Raw genomic sequence first — 26,849 nt, forward strand, 5'->3', positions numbered from 1 at the left:
AGAAGCAGTTCTTCCTTACCATTTGATAATGAACCGATACCATTCTTTCCTCTAAGTATACCTTCAATGGAGAAATATTTAACGCAGTCTAGTCAAGAATTACAAGTTACCCTCTATAACCCAGTAATCTCCAAATTTGGGTACAGAAAGAAAATATTAGAACTCCTATTTATATTTATTTTTCATATAATTGCTTTTTAATTATCTATTTTTGTGTCTTATTACACAATATATGGGTACAGTAGTACAGGTATATAATTTATCAACACATGGGGGTACGCATGATCGAAAATTCCTTACTGCAGGGGTGTGCAATTAGAAATGGTGAAAGGCCACATGGAGGCTAAGGTAGGAAAATGAAGGTCTGCCCTCATTTTACTTGCCCAACATAAACTAAGAAAGTGCATTTTTTTCATAAAGTAGCCTGCAGGCATCTCACTGCACTAATAAACAGCAGGGTGAAGGAAAGGACCCAGTTTCTTAATCTCAAGTCAGTGTTCTTTCCTCTACAAGTCTCTAGGGGGGGAAAAGTGGAAGTAGAAATTAAATACACGCTGCAAACTAAGTAAAAATCCAACCTTTGGATAAGCCATTAAACAGACCAGATCATTCGCCTGAAAAATATGCACAAGACAGAGGACAATCTCCAGCAGTTTCAGATCTCTCTCTGGACAGGAAACCACCTCCACGTAGTCATTTTTCACTACGTCATTTGTAGAAAACTTTCATTCATTTCCCATTGTACTACGTAGAGTTAATTTTTAAGACAGATGTGTCCTTCCTCTCCCCAACTCACACATCATCACATGCACCAGCTTCTTTCAAACAACTCATTTCACCTCCAAGGAGGTGACACCATCTGGAACCAAAAATGAAGCAGCAAAATGTTGAAAATAAAAATAAAGCGGACTTTATTTAGAAGATAAAGGTGGTGGTATCAGTTTTGGTTAATAAAGTTGGGCTCAAGTGTTTTAACAGGTCTTTACTGCCATCACAGACTGGCATGCCAAGGGCATTCTGAATGCCAATTACAGACTGAAGTTGTTTCAAAATCCAAGATGCTGTCAAAAGCTGATGATGGAGTTTGGATTTGGAATTTTTTCTTAAAGTTGGACTGACACACTTCTTATATATGAGTGACTAGATTACTTGGTTCTGAAAATGAAAACACTACACTGAGCAATTCCCCTCCTCCACAAGTCCGTAAGGCAATGTTGCAGTTGCCTCTGACAGCCAAAATCTCAACATTTCAACAGGGGAGCTGAGAGGAACTGGGAAAATGAAAAGCAAAATTAATAAATGTAATTGTAATTGATATAGGCAGCTGCCACTTGTGGCAAACCAAAGCCTAGTCCGATGCCTATTTTCTTCACATTTGCACTGACATCTTACCAGACGGTAACTACATTCTTGAAGGAATGTGCCAAGACTAGAGTGGGGAAGGCCCAGACAGTGAATGGGCAGAATGCATTTTGCATCCAGTTGCCTTAGGTGGTACGATTAAGGACAAATACCTAGTGGGAAGACCCACTAGCCAAAGGTAACTAGAAAAGAGGGTAATAAATGCATAACCAGTGCAGGGTAACTGCGAGGCACCAAGACCACAGTCCAACCAGCCCATTTTCCTCCTCTCCATCACTGAGTGGATCTGGGAGAAAGCATTAATAACAGCATTTGTCAACTGCTTCCCTGGAACAAAACATGAAAAAACACACGGAAGGTTTTGTTTTCATTATGGTTCTCGGTGTACTTTATTCTCCTGCTGTCTAGCTAAGCAGCCCACACAGGACAGAAATGGGTAGCACTGAGGAATGATCAGATTTTTTTTTCTCCCCAATATTCCTGCCCCCTCCCTAAGCCCTGACCAACCCTTACCAGGAATGGTTAGTATATCATCCTTTCCCTCAAGAACAACTAAAATTTGAACAAGGCATTATAGGGCCAGGTCTCTTCAGAGGGCTCAGGAGCTGGTGTGAGCTCTTTATTCACAATGGAGTGTCTTTCCTTCAAACACCTGGATTTTTTTTTGTACACTGGTTCATAGATCGGCACTTGACTTTGAACCTGGCACCAAAAGGCACAATATCTGATACCCTGTACAAGAGCTATTAGAGATGCTGCCGTATGGATGGGCAAAACTGAGCCAATCCCACTTATGAATGGAAGGCTTGAACAGGGAGTTGGCAAAGAGAAACATGTAAGCCCATATTTTTTGCTAGAATGGAAATGCAAGTGGGAAATTAAGGTCTTGTTTTTTAATCCTCCAAATACCTGGAAGCAATTTAAAAATCTTCCTTGGTGCTTTTGAAAGCATATTCAAAATGCCAGCAAAAACTCCTAATAACTGCAAAACCAAAAGGGGATCAAAGCTTACCAACATCCCTCCTTATTGCTGAAAAAGTCTAAAACCAAAATTCAGGGTGCCCTGTTTCCTTGTAAAAGGGAAAATAATTAAGTCTGATTTATCATTATCATAGCACATCACACTTTAAAAAAAATATTACAGCGTGTGACCAGGGGAATGTTTTGACACCATTTTATTAATCTTCAACTTCAGTGGAAAAATATAACCTTTTTCAAGTGCCATTTTCATCACAAGAGTTCTAACATATATATATATGTGTATATATATATACACACATATATATTCCTTTGTTTTGATTACTTGGTTTTGAAGTGCAGCAAGAGACCAATACCGCATTATAATCAATCAAATAAAAGAGAACAGAAGGCCAAGCAGTTTCCAAATGGTTATTTTATCAGATTGTTTAAACATTAAATTTATCCTTGTTTGCAATCCAAAATAGTTACCTGAAATTTGCTGTTTGTGTGTGTTTACTTTTATGGTATGTTTGTTTTCTAAACTCTTTGGCACAATTTTCTGGGGGCGTTCAGACTGCCAAGATACATGTCAGGAGAGAACTTTTCTTTTGTGCTGCCAATTATGAGCATTTAAATTTTGATTTGTTTGGGTTGTGGCTTTCTTTTGTTTTCGAAGTCTGCATTCTTTATTTGTAACAATTGTATTTTTATTTTTTCTATATCCTCTAACTCCAGAGTTCCCCCCCCCAACTTCTACATTCACAGTTGAACCATATTATTAGGAAAGGCGCCTTGATGAAAAGATCAGGGTGGGAGCTCTGACCATTCGTCAGTGTTTTCCCTAGAATTAAAAAAAAAAAAAAAAAAAAGAAAAAAAACCCAAAAAACAAAACCTAAGAGCGTCTTTCCTTTTTTTTTCTCTTATATCTCTTGTGCTGCATCAGTAGACAGAACTTCAGTTAGTTTCATGAAATGCAACATCCTAACCCCTTTTTTTCTGGGAAAAAGAAACTGCAATGACTTGAAGTTGAGAATGTGGATACCGCCTCACTCACACACACTCATTCTCAGACTGTAAAGAATCCCTCACCCTCCTTTCAGCCAGCACACATACAGTACCAGTACCATGTGGCAAAGGTACACCAAAGGTGGGCTTGAGACCCAGGCTCCATCTTTCTCATCAGTAGCAAAGGCCAGGATGCCTTTTACAACAAAGCACCACAGCTGAACCCAGTCCCTCCTCCTCTCCCCCAAACTAGTCATTCCACTCGGCACCGGCCAAAAGACAGAAAAGCTAGTTCTAGCCTCTCCTGGGAAGAGAGAGCTTTCTTTTTTTTTTTTTTAAGCAAGTAAATCCACCTTTTTTCTCTTTTCCAAGATGGCCGACATTATGGTTTTCTACGAAGTCAGTGATTACTTAGCTCACTAACAGCGCCGCTGTTGATGGCTGCAGCTGCTGCTGTGGCAGGATTTTCAATGTGGTGTGTTTTCAAGCCTCACTCACTCATCCTCTCATTCCCAAACATTCAGCATCCGTGCACACTCCTCACTTCCGGGTTTCTCAAAAGATTGGAGATTTCCAGTGGGGGTCTCAGGTTATCATCCCAATGGTAACAGATCTAAAAACAGATTGGAAAAAAGGTCAATTTTTGAGATCCCATATAGCCAGTAGAGTCAAACACCTCTCTGATTCCTACAATTAAGTGCTTATAGACCTGAATGGAATTTGTCAACTTTTCAAGGACTGATTATTTTTATTATTTTGCTATGTGCCATCTACCTGCTCTCATTAGCACTTACGAAGGGGGGGAAACTGAAAAGATAAAACTCAAAATAGCCAATTTTACTGAGATCTGTGCTGTAAGATAACTCAGTAAGTGAGAGGAAAATAAATTAAAACTACATTTCAAAGCAGAGGTCAGACAACTCCGACTTTGGATATCTTCTGTAAAAGAAGCAATGTCTCAAAGCACTGCAGTAAAGAAAGAAAAGAAAATGAGGAAAGAAATAAAGAGTAGAAAGAGAATTTTGGGAAAATGCCGTTATCGATGACTTTATTAAGGTCCCAAAATGATTTGGGGACTTCAGTGAATTCTAGTTATGTAAGTTCTGTTCTTTATCACCATGAGGAACCAAAAATTTGGCTCAAGGAAAGATTGGCTGCCTGACCCTTCCACTAGTACAAGGCTGAGGAACAAAGGCCTGGCTCAGAAGCACTTATATGGGAAAGAGTACAAAACAAAACACCTAAAGAAAGCCCTTGTCAGAACAGTCTAAAGAAAATGTACCTCCTCCCCAAGAAAGTAGAAGAAAGAGGGCAGTGGAGACAAGCTCTTACCAAGCTTGGTTCTTCAGTTTCCTCAGTTCTTTTGTTGCCCATGTAGCAAGGGTTTTTGCTTTGTTAGTCTTCGATCTCCGTCCTTCAGTTAACAGTTCATGGATCATTGGCCTAGCTTCTACTAATTTCAGTACATCCTTCCCAAATGCTGTACACAAGTCCCTGTACAAAGTAAACACACCTGAAAATGGGCTCCTGGACCTACAACAAGATCATATTTAGAACCTTCCGAACCAGTGCTAAGCTAGATATAGGTTTCTTGGTATTTACCTACTTTTTAAAGCTGGAAGAAATTTTAAAGATAAGTTAAGTCTAACACCTGCCCTCAACAGATTAAAAAAAATGAGGTCTAAAAAAGGAGAATAACTTACCCAAGGTTCCACAGCTAATTCATGGTAAAATCAGAACTAGACTCCAGGTCTTTGAGCTGCTCAAAACCAATGTTCTTTCTTCTAATGATACCTCAGAAACCCTCAGTAGAGGAGGCTAAACAGAGGCAATTTGTTGACCAACATCAGAATATGGGATGGACATAGATCTGATGCTGCTTCTATACCTCTGAGAGCTCACTTCATAGAGTTTGGTGGGGAGAAATTAGAAATCTGGAGGGTCTGAAATGAGATTAGAGCTAAATTCTGGAATGAATTACTATCTGAGAACTCAAAACAGGATATGATGGGTTCTATTAAAGAAAGAAATCCCCCCTGTGCCAAAAAGGTGGGTAATTGCCATCCACAGGCTACTCTCAATATTCTTTACTACACGTCTTCTCATTTTCCGTGACATGTGCTATTCAGCTATCAGAAGCAGGGTATAACCTACCCGATCAGTCCAGCAGCACAAGCTACTACTCCGTCTGTATGATCCTCATCTCCAGCAATGTGGTCAATGAAAGACAGAATAAATTCTACTCTGGGTTGTACCAGCATCACATCCGCTATAAAAGAAAGAGGTCTGATGAGGTTGTCCCACATTTGGCAGGACTACACCCTGTTTCAAAATTCCCAAATACTCTACTCCCATCAGGCAGGTTTTGGGCTGGAGAACTAGTTGCATACAGTTATACCAAATGATTCTTCCTCAGATTAAGATGTCATTCTTCAAGTCAACAGAAGAGGCAGATACCCCTCTTCTTATAAGCAGATATATATATCTGCAGAAGCACAAATGGAACCTTTCCTCTAAGCCTGTAATACCAAAGGAGTGAAGTACAAATATTTCCCCAATCAGTAACAAAAACATCAGGTGATAGAGGAAATCTAATCCCCCCAATCCTTCAGTTCAGATGCATGGTGGAGGTTAGGAAACTCCCACTCAGGGTTGGTACATATGCAACCAGCAGCAACAGCCTTGCTGGATCCCATCCCTTGCAATGCTCAAGAAACGTGAAGCAAGGTAGCTGAAGAAGCAGGGATCAGAAATAAAAGTCTATATCCTCCTCCAAAGCTACTCCCTTCATTAGAGCACTGTTCCTCCTTCTCCCCTTCTTTTAAGCAATAGGTGTTAGTTTACAAGTAAACTACACAATGAACACACAGCCCATTTGGCTAAGTGCACACTGGACTAAGTCAACTGGGTTGTATACTCAACGGTGTACGTTCTCCTGGTCTCCCTTCAATCCCTGGACAATTCCAGTGTAGGCTTCCAAGCAGCCTTCCCTTAGCTCATTCAGATAATCCACCATGTCATAGTCTGACTGTAAGAGAAAAAGAACAGAATCTCCATCATATTGATGGCCTTTAGTTGTATATTTGTCAAAAGTCCTGCTGCTTCAGTCAGGGCTGGACTTAAAGATAGCTTTAAACTTACCTTGTCCACCTGGGCTTGGGAGGCCTGCTGAAGAGTATTCAATACAACCTCTAGATATTTTTTAAACTCTCCACCAATAGCAAGGGCAATATCACCAAACACTGACAGAATCTGTGGCTTCACAGACCTGTGGACATTTTCATTCTGACAAAGAGAAAAAAAAAAAGTTAGCTCTGTCCAAAGATTCAAAAAGCTTTTTAAAATAAGCAACTACTGATATGTTGGGTATAGACCTTAAGGGACATACACAAAAATTAGCAATGCTTACCTCTAGATAGAGAAATTGTATATTTACTTTTCCTTTGTACTTTACTGGTCCCCACCTGCCCCACTCAAGTTCCATGCATTGACCATGCGTTCCTTTAATTAACTTCACATCCTTAGGTTAGAATCATCTTGTGAAAATGACAATTCCCTTCATAAGCCCACAGCCAACATTCTGGGACATATACATTCCCTGTCACGGATCTTGATGTTTAACCATCTTTCTAACCAACGGTAAATTAGATTGTGTGTATAGACACTCACCCCCAAGTTCTCCAGTAAGAGCTGCATCACCTCATCACAGAAAGGTAAGATGTTGGATTGCAGGGCACGGCATAAGTCTCCCACTAAGCCCACAGCCGCCAAACAAACCTGCAAAGAATCAAGAAAATGACCTCTAGAACAGAAAAGGCTGCCTGCAGGGGTAAGGCATGATTTTTTACCGAGCTACTGGTCCTTTATCACTTGAACCTAGAGTCAAAGAAGAAAACACCCTTCCTCTCTCAGATTAGTTCATTTTTTAACAACCAATATGGCAGGAAGAGAACTAGGACTATCTAAGCTATCATTAAGAAAGGACAGAAAAGACAATATTCAGCAGGGGTGGTGGTGGCAGAGGTGGATGGTTTATTCAAAACAAAACAAAACAAAACCCCTTTTTAGGGTGCTACTCTGATGTGTCTAATATCCTGTCTTTCACTGACTATTTCTAGTTCAGACACTCAGGGCAACAAAGTAGCTCAACCCTTAAGGGTGATACACAGGGAAATACTACCTGCGCTACAGGATCCAGACTTTTGTACTACAATGACTACCAAGTATAAATGAGAATATAAATGTATTATTGTGAAAAGCATAGCTTACCTGGTACTCAGCATAATTTTTCAATCCAATGCCCAGGAAGGGTTTAAAGGCCTCCATGTACTTTAAGAATTCACCACCCAACACTGTAAAGAAACAAACTATTAGTACCACAGGATATCGCAGAAGTGAGCAAAAATAACCATCCTAGCTCTCCCAAAATGTATGCACTCCAGTCAAAAGTTAAGTAGAATGTGAGTTAATTACAGATTCTATCACAAAGACTTTGGGCTGCCTTGGACAAGCCAAATTCAGAACTGCTGAAAGGGCCTAACTCTTATACCCTGGAGATAATGCCAAATCTCCACAGAGTGGGATTTCACTCTGGCTGAAACTACCAAGTGGTATGGCCCCCAAGGAATGTCAAGGTTAATTATGAATTGCCTGAGCTAGTGATACTGCCTCTTGTCCACCTCTTCATCTGATTATAACATGTCCTCTTTTGGAAGCCAGCTATTTTTTTGGCCTCGCCGGGCAGCTTGTGGGATCTCAGTTCCAACCAGGGATTGAACCTGGGCCACGGCAGTGAAAGTGCTGAACTCTAACCACTAGACCACCAGGGAACTCCTGGAAGCCAGCTTGGTCTCTAGCCAATTCCATCAAGGACTTACTTAATAAGCCAGTCAAGAAAAGCTGTCTGGGTTTCATATCCAAATCAGCCATTCCAGGAACCAAAATCAACTTCTGTGCCCTGCCAGACCAGTTGCACATAGGCTCCTTATGCTAGAAATGGGTCTGCCTTAATAATACACCTTACGGGGCTTCCCTGGTGGCGCAGTGGTTGAGAATCTGCCTGCCAATGCCAGGGACATGGGTTCGAGCCCTGGTCTGGGAGGATCCCACATGCCGCGGAGCGACTAGGCCCGTGAGCCACAACTACTGAGCCTGCGCGTCTGGAGCCTGTGCTCCGCAATGGGAGAGGCCGTGGCAGTGAGAAGCCCGCGCACCGCGATGAAGAGTGGCCCCCGCTTGCCAGAACTGGAGAAAGCCCTCACACAGAAACAAAGACCCAACACAGCCAAAAATAAATAAATAAATAAATTTATAAAAAATAATAATCAAAAAAAGTTTAGTTTAAAAAAATAATAATAATAATAATACACCTTACAGGGCTTCCCTGGTGGCGCAGTGGTTGGGAATCTGCCTGCCAATGCGCGGAACATGGGTTTGGGCCCTGGTCCGGGAGGATCCCTCATGCCGTGGAGTGGCTGGGCCCGTGCGCCACAGCTGCTGGGCCTACGCTCCGGAGCCCGCCAGCCACAACTACTGAGGCCCACGCGCCTCACTGCAGAGCCCGTGTCTGCAGAAGGAGAGGCCATCGCAGTGGGAAGCCCGCGCCACGGCGAGGAGTGGCCCCCGCTCGCCGCAGCTGGAGAGGGGCCCACGTGCAGCAACGAAGACCCAACGCAGCCAATAAATAAATAAATAAATAAATAATAAATTCTTAAAAAAAAAAAAAACACCCTACAGACCACCACTGAAGAAGCATTCCAGGTTTCTGAAGTGCTCTTTAATGTGCTTTTAATGGCCTTTCAAAGAGCCTTAAGTCAGATATGGCTTCCCCAAAGCAATTCTGCATAGTTAGACATGTAACACCCAGAAAATCAATTAATTCCTAGAACTCGATGTGTTTCATTCCATTCCATACCAGGCACCATATTGCGTCAACCTGAATCCAAAGCGTTACAACCCAAACCAGAAGGTACCAAGTGCCATCCTTTACAGGAGCCAAACCTCAATAAAGCAAGTAGACTTTAGGGGAAAAAAGAACCTGATGAACATGAGGTAGGTAACAGTTCCCTCCACCCCCAGAAAGGTTTTCAATCTGATGTGCAAATTGGCTCCCCATTCACTTCAAGGAGAGTGGCAAGGCAGTTATACACAAATTTACACTTATGTTCAATCCAGCTCTGAACTGACTCAATACCCCAATAAGTGAGAAGATGGGACTACGCTTTTTTGCAGTCAAAAATTCTTCATGGCCATTGATACACTTGCATTCTAAAGACATTCCCTGCCCAATTTTGGCTCACTGACCTTCCACCAGTGTGCTAACTGCCATTAGGGCATCCTCTTGCACTCCCCCAGACCCAGCTGTGCTTTGGAACATCCTTAACAGGGAAGCCATGACCACATCAGAGATCTGCAAAGCATCTTGATGTTGCACTTTCCGGAGAACATTCTGTGAAATGAATAAGAGTTCAGAATCTGTTGATTCCAAACCCTTCAATCAGAACACCATACTTTTTTTTTTTTAAATCAATTATAAGTCCCTAGAATTTTTTTTTGGGGGGGGGGGGGGGGAAGGCTTTTTATGCTCAGAAGTTTTGACAGTGCAAATCATCTGCAATGAAACATACATTTAATATATTTAATATATTTAAATATCTCATCTATTTCCCAATTCAGAACAAACACAAGATGATCTTCCATGGTGCAAAAAGTCATCTCCTCTGTGTTTCATTTAAGTCTGACAAATCCTTGTCAGCAGCCTCCATAATCTAGTTGTACTGGAATGGCAGTTAAATTATTTCAGCTTTGAAGAAGGACATGTCATATTAGAGTTCTTACTCATAAAACAAAAGAGCAACCCTTTCTATAGCCTAAGCCATTTACAGATGATGGTCAAGAAATTGTCTTGATAAACTGAAGCCAATCTGATTTTTCCCAATGCAATATTCCTCAAACCTCCCTCCCTTCCCTTTAATTTGTTTCAGCTAATGTTACTGGATCAGGAAAGACCTCTTAACAGTCATGTTTTAAAAAATTAAGTTTGGAGTGAAAAAGAGAAGGGAGTCATAGGTAAGATGACCTAGTCAGCATCACTCAATTCTAAAACCTAGTACCCACCTAAGCACTAGACAAGTTCCAAGGTTTTCCTGTTCTTGGATAAAAAAGGGAATAGCTCCTCAGCCACGCCATGACTCCAGTCACGAGCAAGGAGTTAACAGTTTAATTTTCCCAGTCTCTCCTCAGAAAAAGTCTACTGTGAACACCAAATACTATAAATAAATTATAATAAAGTTTCCAACAGTAATTGTTTCAAAAGATGATGGTAAGAACACAAGGCTATATTTTTAGCTCAGTGAACCATAGCTGGGAACCAAATCTGACTGGGCTACACTTGGACAATCCAATGAAAACCAGACTAAAAGTTGTTAATACAAAATAGCTGCACAGCTGGGAGGACCATCACAAATGGAGTAGTTTCCTTCCCTACATTGTACAAAAGACAAACTGCATTTTTATGGACAGACAAGAAAGGAAAATGGGAAATTACTCTTCTAATGAATCAGACTAAGGCCTTTTGAGGAGAGCTTCTGACCATCATCATCTATAACATCATCTTCAGAGTTCTGTGTGTACATGAACTTGTCATCCTGAGATATGATTCTCTTCCCTGGAGCTATTAAGTGATAAGGCACCATCATACCTGAAGAGTTGCGCAGAGTAAAGACTGAAGGTCATTGAACTGGATCCTATCCGATGTGCTCTGAATATGTGACTACAAAAAAAAGATCATGTTCTGAATAAACACCTTCTGAAAGGACTCTAAACTCCCTCAATGCTTCCAGTTTTGCTGGGTTTACCAGGACCATTAAATAATCTTTACTGGTGCTAATGCAGGAAAGTAAATAAAAAGCTTATATACGTATATGGTGTTACACATGTATGAATAAACTGTAGCAAGCAATACAATTTTAAGTTGCAACATTTTTTATATAAGCCTTATATCTTTCTGAGAACATATATGCTTAAACACTAAAAAAAAGAGAACAGTCTTGAAACCAGAGCTCTGTGTTAAGTACCACACCCTTCCCACCAGGAACCAGGAACGCCCTCAGTCTCACCTCCATCTGGAGCACCTGTTGTAGTCGTTCCATGATGACTAGAGTCGTTTTCTGAACCGCAGGGTAACAATCCTTGGCACTGTTTTTCACAATTTCCATTAGAGATTCATATGCAGAACTCCTCAGGTTGTTCTGGTGTCCATCAGGTCTGTAAGGAACACACAGCAAAAATCGTAAAGCCTTAACTGAGAAAGGACAGAGAAGTCATTATAATATAGAAACTCTCTCACTGAAAATAACCCAGAAACCGATATGGTTGCAGACCTGATCTGAGTTTGGCAAACACAGTACAGCCTGGAACCAAATTTTCAATCTCTGAGCCAATGACTACGTTCAATATGGTTTCCAGACCTGGTTAAACGTTACAACGGCCCTTTTGGAAATGGGCTAAAATTGTAGGAAAAATAGTTAAAAATGCTGAAGAACCCATGTGGACAATTGAAGAGGTTGCACAAACAGCTATGAAAAAGACAACTTGGGAATTCCCTGGCGGTCCAGCGGTTAGGACTTGGCACTCTCACTGCCAAGGACCTGGGTTCAACCCCTGGTCGGGGAACTAATATCCCACAAGCCGCGTGGTGCGGTTGGAAAAAAGAAAAAAAAAGGTTATATCAATTTTCTTCATTCATCTGCGAGAGACGCCTTTATATACAATCTCGAATAGAGAAGAAGAAATGAACTAGTTAAGCCTGAAGAATTGATACCCAGCCCTCTTCCTAATGGTTTCTTTTGAGCATGGCTTTAGGTATAGCTTACCCAAAATCACAATAATTAAAGGTTGTCCCCAACTTATAACCCCTTCAAACTACATTTCCAAAACTCATTTATAAAACAACTGTGTTTAATGCCAAGTTTCTCACCCAGTATCATAAATGGTGGTTAGTAATCTGGTATGGCAACTAAATTCATGAGAACTACTATTTCTCTTATACCATAATCAAATACCCCTATTAACTGTAGACACTGCAAAATGAAGGGACCTCTCTAGGTCAATTACTCTCTACCTGTAGAGAAATGAGACTATTTTCTGACTTTAATTATAAACTGTACAATTCTAAGGTAGTCAAGAGTCTACATTTCTTTTCTCACTCTTATTTAAACAATCTACAACAGGATTCTTTTAATTTCTCCTATTGCAATGTTTCTATGATTAGGTTAAACAGTCCCCACACAAGAGGCAAAAGGAGTTGGATGCAAAGACACCACTCATTTCACTCATTTCTGTGTAGTATCAGTTACCTGTCTGTGGTCTCCAGGAGCTTCTGAACTATGAGTTCAAAAGAAGATGATAAGCAATAGGTAGCTGGTTCTTCCTGATCATCAGCTACATCTGCAGCTTCATAAGCAGCTTCAGCCAGACTGGAGAAAGCCTTAAACCCAGACAGAGTAAATATTAATTAAACTTGAAAAGAATCCCACTCCAGGATTGCCTCATTTTCCCTTAAGATACCTGGGGCAGAGTTCCTTTCCAACTGATCTAAGAATAAACCAATGGCAGTGAATCCTCAATTCTTCCTATCAAGGTCATCTCAAGACAACTTAACATGTACAGCTATCCTTAAAATTAAATAAATGTATGTATGTATATATGTTTATTTATATTTTGTTTCTCCTGCCTAATAATCTACGCACAACTCTCTAAGCAGCAGAGTATTTTCACCTACCACGAATGCCTGCCACTTCATTTCTTCTCTTTCCATTCACAGAAAGCCTTTTTGCCCCACTCCTTCCTTATTTTACCTTCCTCCCCTAAACCCCAAAGGTCCCTAACAAACTACATTCAGCCTATACTGACTCAACACTGAGCTGCCTACCTTCCTTCCCTCATACCCCCTTCTCAGCAATGGTTACTTTTCATAGCCAGCAACTCTCTACCTTAATCAAGATTTCTTGTCCCCAAGCAACTGAAGAAAAAAAACCAAGTCCAGATAGTTTTCCCACTGGGTTAACATGACTGTTCTAAATGGCTCGGGAACCAGTCACCATGAGTCAACAGCTCCCACTGGGTCATGCAGCTCGCATCTCCCCCACATTTTAATTGAAGAAATTAGAAAGGAGATGCTATTCAGAAAAAGCCTTCTAGTGAGGTAGACCCATTTCTCTCCCACACCTCCTACTTCCTTGCCAATGGCTTGGCCAGCCTCCTTATCTCACCAGGAAGAAAGTCCCTCACCCAGCACACATTTGAAGCCACTCTGGGTTCAGCACTGAGGCCCTCAATCAGACACTGCAGCAGGGGAGTCAAGTAGACATCATTGATGGCAGCTTCGGGAAGCAGTTCACAGATTCTGCCCACAGTCCATGCAGTTGTGTCTCGAACAACTACACTAGGGTCTTTCATTAATTCTATTAAGGTGGGCATAGCCTGAAAATACAACAGTTATTGGCAAAGCGAAACAAAGATTAAAGTTCATGCTGACTGATACCTCAGAAGAGGAAATACTGATGTTTGGAATCTAACTCAAAGTATCAAGATGGTTTTGTCATTTTATAAGACATGCTTATCAAATATCCGACAATATAATAAAAGTAACTGGAAAAGTGAAAAAGTCTGCCTCTCTTCACCAAATCCCAGTATACAGTTTTTTGTTTTGTTTTTTAATAAAATATTTATTTATTTTTGGCTGTGTTGGGTCTCCATTTCTGTGCGAGGGCTTCCTCCAGCTGCGGCAAGCGGGGGCCACTCCTCATCGCGGTGCGCGGGCCTCTCACTATCGCGGCCTCTGTTGTTGCGGAGCACAGGCTCCAGATGCACAGGCTCAGGAGTTGCGGCTCACGGGTCTAGTTGCTCCGCGGCATGCGGGATCCTCCCAGACCAGGGCTCGAACCCGTGTCCCCTGCATTGGCAGGCAGACTCTCAACCGCCGCGCCACCAGGGAAGCCCCCAGTATACAGTTTTATTAAGAGTTTGGTATGAATACTGTCAGCAATCTTTACTGAATTACTCAGGCAGAGATCCCAGGATGCAGCTGTGATGGCATTTAGCTATTCCTGAAAGGTTGAGGTCTACATACACTAAGCTCAATTAAAATGTACTCTTGGGCTTCCCTGGTGGTGCAGTGGTTGAAAATCCGCCTTCCAATGTAGGGGACACGGGTTCGATCCCTGGTCTGGGAAGATTCCACATGTCGTGGAGCAACTAAGCCCGTGCGCCACAACTACTGAGCCTCTGCTCTAGAGCCCGCGAGCCACAACTACTGAAGCCCATGCACCTAGATCCCATGCACAACAGGAGAAGCCACTGCAATGAGAAGCCTGCGCACCACAATGAAGAGTAGCCCCTGCTCGCCGCAACTAGAGAAAGCCCACACGTAGCAACGAATACCCAATGCAGCCAAAAATAAATAAATTTATTAGAAAAAAAAAACACTATGGAGAATTGTTTATGATATAGCATTTAGTGAAAAAACAAGTTTTAAGACTATTTGTACAGTAAGATCTCCATCCTGTTGCACATACATGCACACAGAAAAAACCTTCAAGGATAAATACCAAGAATTAATAATGTTATTCACTGGGCAATGGGATTAAAGGTAGCTTTTTCTTTTTGGCCTTTTCTGCATTTTTCAAGTCATGTGATTTTTGTAATAAAAAAAGAAATATATTTTATGCCTCATTGACAGCAAATAGCTATCTAGAAGTAACCTTTGTGGATGACTATTTACAGCTTTGTCCTTAAAATAAAGGCAAATCTTCAAGCAAAAAGTTTAAATAAACAATAAATATCCCACTTTCCACCCACAAACTCCCTCAGCTTCACCTGTATAACTAGTGGTTTGAGCTGATTGGGCTCTGGTCCTTCCAAGATACAGCCGAAAGCCATCACTGCTGCATCCCGGTACCGCCAATCAGGGTTCTTGATGTGTTCTTTGATGAAGGGGAGGACATGCGGGACAATGTCATCTTCACAGCAGGTGGCCAGGAGCATGAGGCACACCCCAGCAGCTTTGCAGGGGTTCCAGTCGTCGTCATCATCATTTTCATCCTAGTGCAAGAATGTGGCACTAATTAAGTTTTTGTTCAAAGAATCACTTTAACTCAAAAGGTCCTCTGACTACTCCCAAATATCATTACAACTTAAGCTTTGGGGATATAAATAAAATATAAAACCTTCATATCTTTATCCCTTCCACAAAGATTCATCACAGCACAGCCTTTGTTAAACAAGATGCAGACAGAGGGAAAATACTTCTTAGTACTATACAATGAGATGAACAAACTCCAACTACATGCAATAAGGATGAGTCTTGAACACATAAAGTAAAAAGCAGAACAAAAGAATACATGCTATATGATTCTAGTTATATAAAGTTCAAAATCAGTCAAAATCTATGCAGTTAAAGGTGAGGGAGGAGTTAACGACCAGGAAGAAGACACTGGGGGGATGGGGGTGGGGAGTGTGGTTCTGGTGTGCTAGTAATTATTATTTCAATAAAAAGTTTAAAAAGATTCCATTCAGATCTCCCTTGAAACTAGAATTCAAGGTATATCCTTCTTATTGTGGCTGTTCACACCAGAGTAATTTAAGGCAGGCTGCTTATGCAACTTCAGAAAATTATATACCTAAAGAATGATTTGTTCCCAAATGAGAAAAGCACAACAAAAATATACAAAAGTGAAAATACTAAGGTCAAAGATAGAAAAATAGCAACTGTAAAACTAAAAGATGAGATGAAAATTTAAGGGAACACCCAGTCCATTTCAAACTAAGTGTATCTCTATTTATCTTTCAAGATTGCTATATTAAAAGAGTCATGTACTTCCCTAAAAACAAATTACATTCCTGTGTACGAAGAAATTTTGCAGTGCTCAAAGTTACAGCTGTTTCCTCAAAGCGCTGCCAGCTCTTTGATAATATTTCACATGCACCAGAAGAGATGAGGTGACAGAAAGAATCTTTCCAAACACCATACCGAGAAAAACTGTGATGCATAAAGCCAAAATGGAACAATGGCAACCAAGATACACTTCTTATAAGATAATTTCTCTAACTTACTCATTAAACCCACATCCCTCATGAAGTCTTGCTACATTTATTTTGTCACAAACTACTCAGAGCCTAGAGGATCCTATAGATCCAGCTCAGCTCTTCCCGAGGCATCTATAACAGAACATCAACTAGTTCAAGAGTTGCTGAGTTCCTTCGTGGCAACTGTTCCACAGCAAACCAACCATTAACAAGGCTTCTCAGCTCACCTGGCTAGATATGGAAGGTAACTCACCTGTTTAGTTAGTGTCTGTGTGAGGATTGGAACCAGGTACTGTAGTGCTCCCTTGGCATAAAACTTGCTGGTGTGCTCAGGGGGCCGTCCTTGTTCTGCTGCCTGAGGAGAAACATAAAGCAAATTCTGGACAGCAGCAAACAAGCTATGATACTAAAGGCATACAGTGAGAGCTGCCCACAGGTCTGCACAGAAATACACGGAGCACATGGCTACATGCAGTGTGTGTGGTCTTTGGAGGCGCTCACTTTTGGGCTACTTCAATGGGATTCTTTTAGGCCGTACATATAATCTACCTTAAAGGACCAAGGCAACCTTAAGAATTATATTCTTTTTTCACTAAGTGACCTCTGGATGAAGAGATATATGAAGTTTACATAAAGATGCCAAAGATTGTGCTTTTTGTAGGACATAAAGACAATCAAGGTTGGAAACAAAGCTTGAATTCGAATTTGCGAGTACAGAATTAACCCCTTTCTCTGTATCTAATTCCTTCACCAGAGTTAGTAAGCTATCAATTATACATCCCATGCTTGCATTAGGCCTTCCAAAAGAAAATAATTCAGCATCAGATGTCACCTGGTTAAAATGTGACTTCCTGCTGCCCCCTTGTGTTCACAGTACTAGTATTTTCAACAAATCTTGACTGGTAAAAACAGGAGATGCTTCATTCCTGATCTGTCTCCCTCATGAGGGCCTTCGGCTAGCAGAAAACCCAAAATCTCTACAAATGGAGATACCCCCTAAGCCCGGTCACAATAAAGCTCTCCCAGAGGAAAAATAATATCCACAAAAGAGGTAAGTCCCAAAGCCCAGTCAGAATAACAGCTCTCCCACCACATGGACTCTCCCAGGCTCACCTCTGAAGCTTCAATGGCCAAGTCCATTTCCTCATCACAGACATTGGACCAGAATTCTATCCCTTGTAGGGCCACCTCATCAATGTCACTTTTCATTGCTTCAATTGTGATCTTAAGAGAGAAAACACGACACCCCAGGCCCCAAATAAGTGCTGGTTCAAGTTCGACCCCTCCTATAACCACAGCTACTCAAGTTTCAAAAATGTAGATTTATGAAAGCTAGGTCTGAAATGAAAGGTAGGAAAAAGAAACAGATTTTTAAAATATACTCTTCTTATTAGTACAAAGGTAGCAAAAGTTTTCTTGGCACACTGCTGATGAACTTAAATCTAATACGCAGACTCAGGGAATTTCCTTGATTTCACAACATTAAATAAAAAATTACAGAACTGACGAAACAGCAACTAAGAATAATGGACTTTTGCAATTAGCTCTATGCTCAACTACATAAAATAGAAATACTTACTGCAAAAAGAGCAGGACCCATATATGTCTCCATGTACTGATAATATAAGGACATTATCTTCACCAGATTCTGTAAGGCAGCCACTCGTACCTTTTGCAAACATCAGATTAAACAGTTTACTATTTAGTTTAATAACAATGCAATCTGACAAAGGGAAATAACCACTTCACTCAAATGGGTTAATAATCTATAGGGTCAATTTAAGTGTATTTCCTCTCCTTCTTTTTTACTTTAAAGATATCTGTGGAACCCTTGGCAGGACTAAACTCACTAACGCCCTCAGACTGGACGTTACTCCCACCGGCTTCAAGGGTCAAGGTTTAGGTTACTGCAATAGGAAAGCTGTTTCAATGGCTACAATGGAAAACAATTACTTGAACAACCTACAGCAATTAAATAGCAAGGTTGATCAAAAACCATTTCTCCCTTAAATCTTTTTTAAGAGGGTGGCAACTTCCATCATGTTAGCTTTCCAAGAACTATTCTTCCCTCTTCTCCAACTCAGTGAAGAAAAATTCTTATTTAATAACAGTATTAGTCAAACCTATTTCTGAAGTCACCAGATTCCAACATTTCAAACTACTATGCTAGAGTTACAATTTCCTAGGAAAGACAGAAGACAAAGTTTTCACATGACCTCTCACTTACCCTTGTATCTGGACACTGTGTGGCTTCACAGACCACCTGCATAATAAAGTGCCTTTCGGACTGCAAAAGAATAAAAATAAAGAAAAGGAGAAGAGTATAAACCACATACATGAAGGTTACTAGACTATCCCTTCAAAGAAAACCTCTCACTCTCTCAGGGACCCACACAACCCTGGACCAATCAAGCAGGTTTTCCTGACACAGTAATGGGACTATGAAGGCTCTACAGAGTTTGCCCCCAGTGTCTACTATATGACCTGCCCTCTAAGGAGGTCCTTAATCTTTTAATCCCCCAAATGACCTTCACTAACAAGACTTGAGGAAGGAAGCAGACAGGAAAATGTAGGTCACAGGATTTAAATAAAGATGGTTAAAACAAAACAAAATACCCCCCTACATTAGGAAAACCCCCTTCCTTGTATTTAAAATTTAAGAGAGGGACTTCCCTCGTGGTCCAGTGGCTAAGACTCCACGCTCCCAATGCAGGGGGCCCGGCTTCAATCCCTGGTCAGGGAGCTAGATCACGCATGACACAAGTAATATCCCACATGCCGCAACTAAGACCCGATGCAGCCAAATAAATAAATAAATAAATAAATATTGTTAAAAAAATTAAAAATAAAAAAAATAAAATTTAAGAGAATTCAAACAAACCCAGATCAAACGTGGTAAGATACAGGAGAAGACTAATGAACTACATTTTCCAAGCAATTAGAATTGCAGTTTGCTTTGGTTTCTTAGACCTCCCTACTTTGTCCACTCTAAGGCCAAGAAAAGGCAAAAAGCCCAACAAAAGCATCAACAAACACGCAGAAATGCTTTCAGACTATATCACCCAGCAATCGACTTCTGGGTATATATCCAAAAGAACTGAAAACAACTTCTCAAAGATGTATTTGTACACCCATGTACACAGCAACACTATTAACAATAGTCACAAGGTGGAAGGAAGCAAACCAAATGCCCATCAACAAACGAATATAATGGAATTATTATTCAGCCTTAAAAAGGAAATTCTGACACATGCTATAACATGCATGAACCCAAGACATGCTAAGTGAAATAAGCCAGTCACAAAAAGACAATTCAAATACTGTATGATTCTACTAACATAAACTGTCTAGAGTAAACAAACTCATAGAATCAGAAGTATAAAGGTGGTTGCCAGGGATTGTGAAGGGGAAAATGGGGAGTTAATAATATAATTTCAGTTTTGCAAGATGAAAAAGTTCTGGAGATTGGTTGCAAAACAATGTGCATATACTTAACACTACTGAGCTTTACACTTAAAAATGGTTAAGATGGCAAACTTTATTTTATTGTACATTTTAACACAACTAAAAATTAATAATGGGGGAAATACTTTCAGGCAAAATAAACTTTATATATATATTAATCTTCAAAAGCACTTTTCTAAGGAAGTATGAAACAGCCCAATTTGCATAACATTTAAAAAAAAATCCCAAAGCATACTCACACTTTGGACTGCAAAAGGGAAAACCTAAACCTAGAAACATTTTAGATCACATTATTCCCAAAAGCCTGATGAGAAATGACAAACACCTACTCCATGGCCGTTTCACACAACACACATCTTAACTAGATGGGAAACAAATGCTTCTAAACAAGATGGTACCTTCTAAGTCATAAACTTAAAACAAAACAAAACAAAACTTTTATTTAACTCTCACGCCTCACCCTCTGAACCTACACCTTTTAATCAAGAGACACTTACCTCTTTGTCAAAGTTTGCTTTGGTGAACTCCAGTGAGTTCAGGAGTGCATTAGTAGCCGCTAGCTTCACATTATTACTAGGCTCTTCTTTCCTCATCCCCTGGATTATGGCAGTCAGAATCTCATTGGATTTATCCTGTAGCTGCTCTGGGTCCTGAAACAGCAGAGAAGTGCAGTGAATATAATAATTGAGCTCATGACTAATCAGCAGTCCTTTCAACTGTAAAATCTATTTGAGAGAGTATCATGAGACTTTCCTGATCTTTTCCCACACACTTCCATTTAGGGACAAACCACCTGCAAAATATCCCAGGGTCTGGTAGTCCAAAATTGAACTGAAACAAGTTAAACTCATCAACTTCATCTCTGCTTCTTAGCATAATGACTCTGGGCATGAAGTAATGCTGGCTTTTTTTTTTCCCCTTCTGTGCAAATGGAGATGGCAGTCTGGTGTGTTTTTCCAGGCCATCTGTACCAACTGAAGTAAAGCTTCAGAACATCTGAGGACCAAGGATCAACACCTGGGCACATCTATGGAGTCTAAGTCCAGGTCAAGTGCTGTGGACTTCTTTGCTTCATCAAATCTGTATATCAAAACAGACACCAAGAGTAGTAACCTCAGCAGCAACAACAGTCCTAGGAGGGCTGCATTTAACATACTGTGTTGTGGCTCCAGTGGTTAAACCACTACAGCAAAAGCTGGCAAACTGTTTCTGTAAAATAGTAACTGAAAAAGTAACACAGCATCCTTGGTACACTGAGGATCTACAGAAAGTGATCAGATCAAGGAGAGGAGAGAATATCTATGCCCCTCCATACAGGGATTTCCATCTTGAGTTTGTAAACCTTGAGTCTCTTTCCTTTAGGGCATGCTTAGCAATATGAGAATAAATTAACTATCTAAATACAGAAGTCTAAAATAACAAATAAAGCAGCCCTACTTTCAAACCACTCTGCAATAGCTTGGTTTTTTTCATGATGATAAAGAATAATTCTAATACCATGCATGTTACAACTAGAGGGAATCAGAGGTATATAAGTTAGATACAGCACTTACTATATCTTGGCAAATGTAACCAATAGCTTCCAATGTCGACTCTTTCATGTGCTCTGTGCTGTTGGGGTTTGTGACATTGGCCACCAGCTGAGGAATGAGTTCTGGCCATTGGTTCACTGGGATCTCTGCACAAGCAATACCAGCCACACACTGCGAGGCAGAACTAGGCCGGTAAGTTTCTGTGCCCAAAGTCTGCAAAACCTGTACGCAGGTACACACACAAGAAGACAAAAGATACCAATTTTAATACTACTTGAATATATTTTGCCTACCAGCATACCTCTTACATCAGTCTCTGAATTTTCTATAATACAGAAAGTAGGAAAAGGCATATACAGTATAGGCCACCTGTTGGGAAAACAGCCAGCCTCAATACCAACAGCAGCACAATCAACACTGCCCCAGAGCCTAGAAATGAAACCAATTATCTCCTACTTCCAAATGGAATCTCCAAAGCCAGATACCTCACCTCAGTGTTCACCACAAGGTAAGAAAGTAGCAAAAGCATAGGTACAGATAAAGAATGAAGCCACAACCCACCCTGGGTTAATCATTACCATGATCAGCTAATTCAATGAACTCACTAAGAATCACCAGTCCACTCAAAAGGCAAACAGTTAACTGTTCCTGGCATGAACACAGGACAAAGAGTAGCTGCCAGATATTCAGGCCAGCTCTGCTGACTAGGTCAGGTCACTTAGTATCCTGCTTTGTAGCTAATAATAATGAAATCCCCATCCTTCCCCCTTATAGGGTATATCATCATCCCTGCCCACTCCCAACAGCTCTACCCAGTAACAGTTCTGATTGATTCTAAATGAAGGTTTTGCTCCCTAGGGCTACCAGAGCTAGACTGGACTTTTAACAAAAACTGTTATGGGGAAGGGGGCAGGGAGCAGGGATGAGATGAATTGTCCAAAAGGGCAGGGGCTGAACAGGTATTAATCCAAGCCTGACTAAGAAATCCAGGGTGCCTTTATACTATATTGCACCATCTCCTAGTACATACATGGCCACAGTGAATCCCATTCTATCTTTAGCTTTTCTCCTTTAAATTGCTTCTAGAAGACCATTAATTAATATTACTTGAGGTGACTTAGAGACTACAAATGTCTAAATCCTGAGTACTGAAAGTTATTTTTTTAAAACTAGGGGTGATCCTAATGGTAACTGTCAATTATCAGAAATAAGAGGAGTAAGAAATTAGCTCTCAACTGTGTCCAGACCCGCATTTAAAAAAATAACCACCAGCACTGAGAAAGTATTACCAGATGTGCTATGAAAGGGAAAAAAGCCCAAGATAACTGCTATTTTTTTTATGCATGAAAGCTCAATAATGCCTATACAAATTCTTACTCAAAAATTTAAAAAAATTTGATGTTAAGATTGATGTGCCCCCCTCCAAAGTCAACTACAGTTCCAATCATGTCTTCTCTCATTTACTATTGTGTAATTTGAGGAAAACAAGAAATTGAATGAATACAGTTAAGTATCAAGATTTCCAGTGATTATGGGACTTCCCTGGTGGTCCAGTGGTTAAGACTCCACCCTTCCACTGCAGGGGGCATGGATTCAATCCCTGGGTGGGGAACTAAGATGCCGCACGCCACACGGCCAAAAAAACAAAAACAAACAAACAAACAACAAAAGATTTCCAGTGATTAATGGAATAAACTTCATTTATATCAAATTACTGAAAGGAGAATTAAAATGTTATTATATAAGGAAACCCAATGTGGATAGAAATAGCTCTACATATTCCAAAGAAGATTCAAAATAAGTTGGCTTTTGTAACCTAGTTTCCTGTCATGAGTTCCTCCATGCAAGAGCGAAGAGGGAAGGAGGTGCATAATTAGAAAGAGAAGTTACTGCCATAAAGAGCACTGATTTACCTAATGCCGACACCCAGAACCAGGAAACAGAAGATTGATGTGCAGAACCACGACTAGCACAAGTACAGACGCAGGAATCTCCCCACTGGTTTCTCCTCAAATACCAAGGACCAGCTGATGACTGCACACATGTTTGACTTACTACCCTCTGTGCCTTATCCATGTAACAAAGGCCACTAAAGAACCCAATTAAAAAAAAAAAAAAAAACCATATATGTCCATATATTCTGAGTTCTTTGCTGCAGCAAGAATTATGGATTTCTAATTCAGCAAGCAAATCACAAGAACTCCATAATGCAGTGCAACAAGTGACATTCAATTTTCCTCAAAAAAATAAATAAATAAAAACTAAAAATCCATCAGCTCGCTTTATAAACACCTTGACAAAAAGCCAGATGTTTCTAGAAGTTTCTCATTATTTGCTAAGTAGATAAAAACACGATTAATGTCATAATCTTATTTCACAAACTCTTTGGGCTTGAAAGCCCAGGAGATCATTTAATTCCCCTTCTGACTCCACACAGTGCCATGCTTAAATCACCAAACAATGAGAACTATCTACAGCGTAAGTTCAGCAAGAGCTAAGTGCTAGTTAACTAAGGAAGAATCACTTGGAGAAAGACAGTTTGAGAAAGAGGACTTATATCAAATACATTTTATACCTTCAAGTTAAGTTTAGATCCCAGACATCTATTGCACTATCAGCTCTTTCCCATGTAGACGACAAAAGAACTGACATTCCCCAGGCTAGTATGACCAAAAGGAGATGAAAGCTACTTACATAATTTTTGACTTCCCGTCGAGCATTAGCATCAATAGCAAGCCACCTCTGCTGATACTGTGTCTTGATATCTGGATCTTTAGATGTCAAAGAATTCTTGATTTGTAGACCAGCTGCAACTCTGGCAACCTGACTGTTTCCTGGATTTGCCAGCACTCTGGACAGTTCCACAAGGAAAGTGGGCTGTTAAGATGTGAATGAAAATACCTCTTAGGAATTTCACCAATTGAGAATAGCACCAAAAAACTGGGGAAAACCTGAAATTTTTAGGATATATCATAATATTTCGGAAAATGCCAAAATATCTACTTCAAGATTCCTATAAAAATGTTATTTGGTACATGAGGAAGTCATCCATCTTCTCACACAGACTCAGCATTTAACAAGGAGTTACAGATTTTCCTATCAACATCAACTAAGAGTGCCCAAATCTTCACATTAGGTCCCCCAGAATTAAAGCAAGCTTGACAATCTGGTAGAGGATTCTTCTTCATACCTAGAACAAAACCTGGTACTCAGTAAATTATATTTGTTACATGAATATGTTATGACAGGGTAGAAAGTAAAATTGTTACTTTTAAAATTTACATTAAAAAAATCTTAGTCCAAAAAGAACGATACCCAGGGTGGCTTTTGATCTCACGAAAGCATGTATAAGAGAGGGAAGTCCTTCTAAATGTAAAACATAGACTTAGGAGGCTAGTGTTCTCTAGTTTAGTTTTCAGTGTTTCAGCAAAATGGTAACAGTGAAAAAAGATTTATAAGGAAAAAGTGATAACAAATATTTAGAAACAGGGGGCAACTAAAAGATAAAAATGTCAAGGAAAATGACTTCATGTTTAATAGGCAACAGTTAACACACTGAAGGTTCCTATTCCTTGAGTTGTTCCTATTCTTGGGTTATTTAAACATTACTGTAGATTCTTGAAAAGTATACTCAATCTTTTGTACTGCTCAGGTCCTCAGTTTGGTTTAAAAATTTGGTTTAAAAATTTTAACACACATTAGTCTTCCCTGCAAAAAGCTCTCTCCAATGGAAAAGCTAACAGGAAAAACTAAAAGCAGATAGTTTACCACTAACAAGTTCTGCAATCACAATGGAAAATAATTCTTAAAAGTTTTATTAATTATGTACCACTAAAGAATGTTAGGAATGTTGGGAATAAGATAAAATGTTAGAAATAAGAGAAAAGGCTCCTTGCAAATTTAGCAAAAGAAGAAAAGAGGAATATATACCAAGTGGAAATATTATCAGTCTATACTACTGGATAAAAATCTTTTCTATGGAAAGTTAAGGATAAAAATATTAGTAATAAAAACGAACACATGGAAAGGCAAAAAAAAACACAACAAAACAACAACAAAAACCACGAAACTCCACAAAACACAAAAAACCCAAAAACCATTCAAAGGCAGTTTGGATAAAATAAAAATACGCCTTGTCACTTTTTTTCCTTGCGTTATTTTGCCTAGGTAACACAAAAGAACACATCTGATTATAGTGTTATTTAGAACTATTACCTTTAAAAGATATCTAGTGTCATTCACCCTTCTCTCTGCTCCCCATCCCCCCAACAGGAGGGAATCCAAAGAGAAACATTACTGGCACATAGGTTGTTTCAACCAATACATCCCACGATTTTATACAGAGGTCCAGTCTCTAGGGGACTTAACATTCACTTCTTCTGAACCCTTTAAATTTTGAAAATATGAAAAACGAGGAACTTTCCTCTGGAAACAGGCCCGATCTCAAGGATGAGCCTCAGCCTGTTATCTGGGTGCAGATTTAGCCTCTACTGATCCGGGGGGGCGAGGGGGGTAAATACAAAAACCCGGGTGAGAAATACCCAGTCAAGAAAGGGAGAAACACTGCCGGAAATGGGTTAAGAGGCATTCGGGTGCAGGCCTGGCCATGAGCACAGACCAAGGGAGACTGGAAACGGTAGAGCTCTGGGAAGTAGGCGGACAATCACAGGGGCCATGGGACAGGAAGGAGAGGCCGGCCCCGGTACGAACAAGGCGGGCAGCGGGGTTCGTAGCTTCCACATGGCCCCTAGGCCCGGCTCCCCCACCCCCACCCTTGCTGAACACGCAGCGCCGCGCAACCTAACCTCCCCTCCCTCCCTCTTTCTCCCTCCTGCTGCACCGCCGCCCTCAGGCTGCACGCCGATTGGGTGGCAGTCACCCCGGCGCGCCGCGCCATTGGCCAGCTGCCGGGCCCGGGGCGGGACACACCCACCGGCTTCCCGATGGCGGGGTTAGGTTGGACGGGGGGGGAGGGGGACGGGATGGGGCGGGGTGGGTTCCAGAGGCCTGGGCCTCCGGGAGGGCGGGAAGGCCCGCATGCAGGGGATGGGAAGACGGCGGGATGGGGGACGGCGGGGTGGCACGCACCAGGTTCTCCACGGCCGCACGCTCCAGGAACTTCTGCGCCGCTTCCAATTCCAGCCGATCTGGGGGGAAGGAAAGTGGGAAAGGGGACAGGGTCAGAGGGGCCAGGGATTCCCCTCCCCCCACCCAATCACCTCAGTTCGACCCCCGGCCCCCGCGTCCTACCGGGAGACACGGTCTTCTCGAGGATGGTGATCAGCTCCATGGCGGAGGTGGTGGCGGCGACTCCTCTTAAGACGACAGCCCGGCCTCTCGGGCGGCGGCTCTAACTGGGGATGGGGGTTGGGGGTCGGGTGGGAAGGGAGGGTGGGGTGGGGGGCGGGGGTCACCACAAGCCCATTCACCGGCTCCCT

The 26,849-nt window shown here is 41.0% G+C and overlaps 1 protein-coding gene across 2 annotated transcripts; it reads right to left on the reverse strand.

Moving 5' to 3' along the window:
* Positions 1–887: 887 nt before the first annotated feature.
* On the reverse strand, positions 888–26,803 carry KPNB1 (karyopherin subunit beta 1; the record flags this gene model as incomplete). Of its 2 annotated transcripts, XM_082373465.1 has the most annotated exons (22): positions 26,662–26,803; positions 26,500–26,558; positions 24,106–24,288; positions 21,433–21,633; positions 20,377–20,529; positions 18,642–18,701; positions 17,994–18,083; positions 17,528–17,638; positions 16,668–16,769; positions 15,206–15,430; positions 13,619–13,810; positions 12,685–12,815; positions 11,446–11,593; positions 11,028–11,099; positions 9,632–9,776; positions 7,598–7,680; positions 6,998–7,105; positions 6,470–6,613; positions 6,251–6,356; positions 5,483–5,597; positions 4,661–4,822; positions 888–3,941 (listed from the first exon to the last, which is right to left on the reverse strand). In XM_082373465.1, coding segments are annotated over exons 1-22 (2,631 nt in total). In that variant the 5' UTR covers positions 26,702–26,803. The 2 variants fall into 2 exon arrangements, with proteins under 2 accessions (XP_082229591.1, XP_082229590.1); XM_082373464.1 differs by lacking the exon at positions 888–3,941 and having other exon boundaries at positions 4,657–4,822.
* Between the last annotated feature and the right edge of the window lie 46 nt (positions 26,804–26,849).

This window comes from Balaenoptera borealis, assembly GCF_965194805.1.
Source record: "Balaenoptera borealis genome assembly, chromosome: 20".
Taxonomy (NCBI): domain Eukaryota; kingdom Metazoa; phylum Chordata; class Mammalia; order Artiodactyla; family Balaenopteridae; genus Balaenoptera; species Balaenoptera borealis.